Genomic DNA, 7520 nt, shown 5'->3' on the forward strand with positions numbered 1-7520 from the left:
AAGTCCATCGGCGATTGCCCGCAGCGGCAGTCGTAAATTACAGAAGGTGCTAAAAGCCACACACAAACATGCAGAAATTGTTAAAAATAATGACACATTTATCACATCTCCATTGAGCCATCAGCGCGACTCCTGCACATAAAAGGCAACCGTTGGCCCCTGGGGCTGGCGCTGCGATACTCGAAGCTCTACGACTGTCCAGTGGGCAGTTCCCGCTCCCTGACGACATCATCATCAGCCACCGGGCTCACTCAGTCTCGTTAGAGGCGTAAATCTGCGCTATGGGCAACGTTATTGTAACAATCAACGCCCGACGCGTTAAACACATGCGAGCAATGATTACCAGGGACTCTCGATTGAGGGACGCAAAGGCAATGGCAATGGCAATGGCAATGGCGATGGCAATGGCAGGGGGGTGGGAACGGGGCATCGCCTGCAGCGATTCGATTCTGACCACAGACGCGGCACATTCGGGGTGTTGACAATTCAAACGCAATAATTGAGACTGCGAACCGCACGCCGCTCGACGGGATTCAGAAAAAGGTGTGCCAATGTCCCTCACCCTTTGCCCCTCGTCCCTCGACCCTCCTCCCTCGTCGTGGACGTGTGTGCGTCTCGCCTTTGGCTCGTTATTTCGTGTTTGACACAATGTCAACTTTGTAATAAGTTTTCCTTTTGCTGGCTGCTGCTGCTGCTGCTGCTGCTGCATAAAAAATTCGGTAATGGCAGTTGCAGTCGCTTTGATCTGCCCAGCCGGGGGTAGTTTGTGCACCCCGGTCTATTGCGAATGGTCGCGACGTAGTTTTAATGAACCCTGCGACGTTTCTAGTCCTTGTTGCTGATTTCTGATCCTGTTGCCCGTTGCCCGTTGCCCCTTGCACGTTGCCTTTGTGGCCATTGTTCTCGCACTCTCCCATTCAGCATTTGCTTTTGAGCTCAGTTTTTTGTCGGGTGTTTATTATTAGCCTGGCAAACACATCCGCACTCCCAGCCGGCGATCTCTGGCTGCTTGCGATGTCGGGCATCCTTCAATGTTGGTTTAATGAGTTGAATATGTCAAATGTCGCCCCGTGCACGAGCCAAGCCATTGCCGTTCTCAGGGGCTGGCAAATGTCGTCATTAGCATTGGAAATTGCACAAAACATTTCAGGCAAAGCCGGCGTCTATAATATATATTTTTGGTAATAATTGAAGAGCTCGCTGCTGCTTCTCCCGTAATCGTCAGTCAGGGCTCGCTTAAAGCGCCGTCTAATCGCTGCGCCTTGGCGCTCGTGTACTCCAAGCTGGCGAGAGGGAGCTGCTGAGCGTGAAATTCGCATAAAACGCATTAGCATTGGGATACTTGAACAGATGTTCTTGCATTTGAAATTCACAAAACTAAAAGCGAACTGCGCTGTTGACGCAACCAAACAAATCCGTAAAGGCAAAACTTGAAAAGACAAAGAGGATTGCCCGACCAACACCTTGCGCATCTGTATCTAGCATTCGCATCTAAGCACTCCGGCACTCCGGCACTCTGGCACTCCGGCTGCCAATGACAGTTGGTTGTTGTCACCCTCTGGACAGAAATTCGCACAGCTGAACGCTGTTAGCGGGCTGAATAATTCTATAGAAAGCGACGAATGCGAAGTGTGACTGGCTTAGAGGTGAGTCGAGAGTCGAGACACAACTTGCCAAAGTCTGTCGCGTCTCTCTAATGCACGCTGGCATTTACATAATTCCCCAGACAGGACGCGGGGCCATCTCTGGGTGCAGCACTTGACTCAAGCCAAGCACCCAGAACGCAGAGCCCAGCACAAAATCAAAATTAGAGGCAACCCAAGCCAAATATCAATTACAATCACGCAAACCCAGCACAACAAACACAACACAACGTAGCACAACAGAACAGAGCACGGACCACTTCAGCTCGGGGACAGCGGCCGGCGATAGAACAACAAGCAAATTAATTGAAATCAATGCAAATGCCAAGCGGGCTGAGCCAGCCGGGGCAACCCTCAAGGGTTGTGTTATGTTTCGTTCTGGTTTTTCAATTTCAATAGGCAATCGCATTTGTCAGCGGCTTAAGTCGCGCTCCGCTTTCCACTTTCCACTTTCCACTTCCCGCTTTCGGCCTTCCGCTGTCGGCTTTCCACGTCTGACTCTCCCAACCCCCGCACAGTTGCCGTGCCTCGGTCGCATTGTTGTCAAACATGTCAAAGCAATAGCAAACATTTGGGCTGCTTTTAATTTATCAATGCAAGTCGATTCACTCGACTCTTCTGCTCTCATTTTTGTTTTTTTTTTTTCTCTCGCTGCCCGCTTGATCTATGGATTCGATTCCATTTCGCGGTTTGCTGAGCACATGCAATGCCCTCAGAGGCAGCAGGAGCAGGAGCAGGAGCAGATAACGCGCCGATAAGCATCGACAGTGTCCTTCTGGCAGCGCATCCGCGGTCTCCTTTGTGTCATAAGTAACTCATTATGTCGGCCTGCTCCTGCTGCTGGTGTATCCGCGGTGGCTTTTGTGGGTATTGAGCCCTACGGGACATAATGTTACTGCATCTCTCCCTCTCTCTCTCTCTCTCTCTCTCTCTCTCTCTCTCACTGCTCTTGAACATATGTTACGAAATATTGGCATTCAAATCACTCAAACGGGTGAAAGCCGAGTCTATGTGAAATTGCATAGATCAGAAAGTGGCGTATGTTAATGTATTTTTGTATGTTGACAATGCGGATGTCATTTAATTTAGTAATTTTTTTTAAATATATGTTAGATATCATTTTCTTAGGGTGATGTCAGATAGTTCCTTAAAAGCTATTCAGTACTCATTATGTTCTTATTCGATCTAATTTGTTAATCATTTCAATTCTTCAAGTACGACTATAATGCAACAAGTATAAGGATATACAGAAATATTTCAAAATTGATTAAAGTTGCCACAACACATTATTTTACATTATAAACGAATTGCCGATTATTATAATTATTATTATTATTTTACACATCCTTTTACAGATAATATACAAAATTATATTGAATTATAGAAAAGGCAGCACAACTAAACGAAAGCTAGAAAAACACAACAATTTTTTTTCGTTTAATCAGTTTATTTTAAAATTTTTTACAATCGAATTTAATTTCCATTTATTCATTTTATAACTAAGTAGTGAAAGAGTCATCATTTGATCGTTTTGGTTCTTCATCAGATCGATAAAAACCTATATGAGTCTATCAAAATGAATTTATTATTTTCTTGGGTTTCTTTCTTACTTTAATTTATTTATTTGTTTTGAATATGAAATTATTAATATAATTGTAAATTTGCATGATAAGTCAATCTCAAACTCAACAGGTTGGCAACACCAGTTCAAGAAGAAGAGAAATGCCGATGATTAATAGAAGCTCAAGTAATCACAGTGTCTTGAAGCTCTTCACGGTTCTCAGTAATACGTTTAACTTAATAAACAACCTATTCATTTTAAGATATACACAATTACTTACATAATAATTGTTACATGTATATTTACTATACTCAACACAACTTCCTGTCCCTGTCCTGATAGCTTTATAGAAATTATTAAGCAATCAAGTCGAACATAAAGTTCAATCAATTCATATAACTGATCAACATATAATATTGTATATATTTTCATCTTATTTGAAGCCTCCTGCTCCTTCTCATAGTTTAGGCATAGCCATCGTAACCGGAATTTGTTCCTGTCAATGTGAGCTGGGTATAACGCTGCGCTGATTGAATGGCTTCAGGCTGATAGAACGTGTTTCGTGCTCTATTCAATTCTCGGCATTAACGCCTATTGGTATCGTTGTAGGCCTTGGTAACATTTGATATGCTCAATTTGCGATATCGACTTTTTGAAGCCAAGTATTTTGGATGCTTAAAGGTCAGTTACGCCGGGGCTCAATGTCAGCGACCGACACATCAGAGGCCATAAAATCGTTTGGCAACACGCGTCGCGGTTTAAAAACCAATGTCAATAAATTTTCACTAGAACAAATTTATTGGTAAGCCCCCACCGAAACGAGATGAAGCTTTCTGACAGAGCCTCAGGCCACGCTTCAACTCGTTGAGTCGACGCGCAAAACGGCGACGCCTCCAAATGTCAATAAAGAACACATTTTGTTCGGCAAACGCTTTTTATGTGTAGGCCGAGCAGTCGAGGAAATCGGGCCAAAAAGCGAGCATAAAACTCTGCCAATTGCCCAGTGAGGCGCGCGTCGTTTGGCGACAGAATAATGACATCAAATCGCATAATTTGTGCAGCAGACGAGCCACGAGTAACCCCAAAAGGTTAGCTAAGGGTTAGCGACAACAACAACAACGACGACGACATCAACAAAAGCAACAATAACAAAATATATATATAAAAAAAAAAAAAACAAATGAGAGTCGAGGAAGCGCATTTCAAATTGCCTGATTTACTAGTCGCTGGGGGCTAACGATTTCGTAGCTCAGCGTCAAGGAAATAAAGTATGCTCCAAGGATGCCCACACACACACATGCACACACATACATATATAAATATGTATTTATGTGTACTCGGCCACATGTGGCGGTTGGGCAAACTAGCAACAGTAAGAAACGAAAAGAAAAGAAAAGAAAAATAACAACACAACAAGGAAATAAATAGAAAAGTGCTTGGCAATAAAATTTGCGTAAATAGTCCAATTTGCATTGAATGTTGCCTTATTTATTTTTTGACTTTCCGACTGAAACCCCCAACACACGGCCAAAACCAAAAATGAATCACACTTGCCTATTGTTATGCTTTCAAATGCTTGTTGTTATCGCTTGTGTGTGTGTGTGTGTGTGTGTGTGTGTGTGTGTGTGTGTATGTGTATGGATGTTAGTGAAGTGTAAATTTGGCAAATTTTGTTAAAAGCAAAATATACAAAAATAGCCTCGAATTGACGCAGTAAACAGAGCCACGAGGGCGGATTGAAGTTTACACAAATTTCAGCATTATATATGTATGCTTCCCTTTAAGGGACATTTCGAATAGATTGGCTAACAGACCTGAAGCCACGAACTGTGTGGGAGTAGCTTGAGAGCAGTGAGACTTTGGTGAATACCTTCAGGCTAATTGCATTGGCCTCTTAATTATATATATACACATATATATATAGATATTTTCCCAGCGTAAGCTTGTACTGTCATTGTTCTATTGTTTTCCGCTGGAAACTTTTGCCAGACGAAAGTACTTGAAACTTTTCACTTCGAGTCGAATGCAATGAGGCCTAGCAATTAACAATCGATGCTTAAAGTGCTGCCAATTAACAATTAACAAGCTTTCAGCCCCAAAACAGAAGTTTCTCTGACTTCAGGCTGATTTTTAAATAGATTTATATACTCAATACGTAAAAAAAAAAAAAAAAAAAAAAAAATTTCTATATGAATAAATAAGTATAGTTAATAATGGATTGAAAATTGTTAATTATATAGCGCTATTTGAGGACAGCACGCATATGAAAGGGTCATCGGTTGATCGATTCGATTGACCGCACAAATTCCCATTGGCCATTTAAATAAAGCCATAAAACAATTTAGTTTCACACACGCACGGGATTTAATGACGCCCCGAAAATTTTAATTTTCAGCTAATTACACACACACTTGATGGCCATAAATTAGCTGCAGTGCTTGAAATGCCTTTTTATATATAATATTCAAATTGATGCAATTAACGTGATTATGTACTTAGCCGACTAATTGGCCGGCAAAGGGACATCGAATCGAGCATTGTTTGAGCCATTGTCTTTCAGCTTTCGTCGACATGTATTTCTTTGCCCCTGCTCCGCATGGACAACGGCTCACAGAAATTAAGTGAGTTATTAGCTCGTTATCTGCCGCACTTCATATTTATGCAGCTGGCTGCTGCATAGCGGCGCCACATCAGCTAACCAGTGGAAGCAGCTCGTGCTGACTTGGAGATACCCTGCAACCAGAACACAGAGAAAGTCATCACCGTTGATTGGGTATATGGAATTGATTTTAGGTAAAAGCTCAGTGTCTGCTTGGTCTGACAATCGATTCAGTTTAGACTTGGCATCATAGCCGCCTCGTGGCATTCGCCACGCTTTACAGAGCATAAAATGAGCACTGACAGGCGCGGAGAAAGCGGGCTGTAGCTGGGCCCAGAGTGTTGCTGCTTGTTGCTTAAAATTCAAACAATGTGTTGATGCCTTCACACCAACAACACATGCATAATTAATATGCAAAAGAAGCAAAAAACAGCAGCAGCAACAGCAGCAACAGAGGCAGGGGCAGGAGCTGGAGCAGGGGGAGGCAAAAGTTTTTGGCCGAGCTGGAAAATTGAAAGGGTTAGCATACATTGCGGGGGTGTGCGGGGCGCATCGTTAGACGACATTTTGCAGCTCTGCTGCTGCTTCATTATTACAGCTTCCGCGTCAACATCATTTCCGCAAACAGCAACAACTACACAGACACACACACACACACAGATACAGAGAAGGCTTTGTTGTTGTTGTTGTTATTATTGCCATGCATAATTCATATGTGAAACGCAACAATAGGTGGCAAAGCAAACGAAGCAAAAACATAACCTCAAACCTCTTGAATGCCACTGAAAATGGTTTAATTGGAGCTTCACACCCACTCGCCCTCCTCGCTACCCGCGCAATCCCTTCCCCCCGCTTCCATCCTCTTTGGGCATTTACATATTTCAATGCGTGCAATTAAGCGTGTTTGTGGGAGGTTGGTGAGGGGCGGCGCCTTCGAGAGGGGGCTGAGTTGGGGCTGGGCCAACTGTCGTGACATGGCGAAAAAGTTGAATTTTTTGTTAAAACTTTTCGACAGAGTTCGTTTTTATATTTGAACAGATAAATATATCTGCCCGCTTTTGACGCACCTTTTTCTAATCTTTCCCTCTCGCTCTCTCTCTGTCTCTCTCGTCTTACAGGAAAATCACGACATTTCACGGTGAACGGCTTGAGTGCTAATAACACGCTTCAGCAGCAACAGTACAGCTTGCAACAGCAACAGCAGCAACAGCAACAGCAGCAGCAGCTGCAGCCAGCGACTGACACACGCAACATATACAACAATCCCTACAATCCACAACAACAGCAACAACAACAGCAGCAACAACAACAACAACCACAGCGCACCGCACACCTCTTTAAGGCGCTGGCTGCCTCTGCTGCTGTTAGCGGCAATAACAGCTTGAGTCATCCGTATGACTTCTCCAACTCGTCGTCCTCATCGAACGCCAACAACGAGCAACAGGGATCATCATCATCTGAGGCAGATAACGCGTTTCTAACTCATAATAACGGTAAGTAGTATAACGAAGAATTATCCCTAAAGCGTATATAAAGTATTTAGCATACAATACAATTGGAAATGAAAGTGCTACAAGAATGAAGAGATTCGAATTTATAAGATATATTTTCATTCATTTTTTATCTAATGAAATACTCCCGGACTTTCGAAATGAATTCGCTTTTTATTTGAATATTTAAACTGAGCTAAGTAAGATTTGCGCGAGTACAATAGTAT

At 43.0% G+C, this 7520-nt stretch overlaps 1 protein-coding gene across 2 annotated transcripts in view; it reads left to right on the top strand.

The window, feature by feature from the left end:
* The window catches only part of LOC6583538 (probable serine/threonine-protein kinase yakA), a 65975-nt gene extending 58656 nt beyond the window's left edge, over positions 1-7319 (top strand). For both annotated transcript variants that reach the window (XM_044009882.1, XM_032731514.2), the window contains one exon: positions 6922-7319. In XM_044009882.1, coding sequence (XP_043865817.1) covers positions 6922-7304 — 383 coding nt within the window. In that variant the 3' untranslated portion in view covers positions 7305-7319. The remainder of the gene's footprint in view (positions 1-6921) is intronic.
* Positions 7320-7520: the final 201 nt, after the last annotated feature.

Source organism: Drosophila mojavensis, unplaced genomic scaffold (assembly GCF_018153725.1).
Source record: "Drosophila mojavensis isolate 15081-1352.22 unplaced genomic scaffold, ASM1815372v1 contig_74, whole genome shotgun sequence".
NCBI lineage: Eukaryota > Metazoa > Arthropoda > Insecta > Diptera > Drosophilidae > Drosophila > Drosophila mojavensis.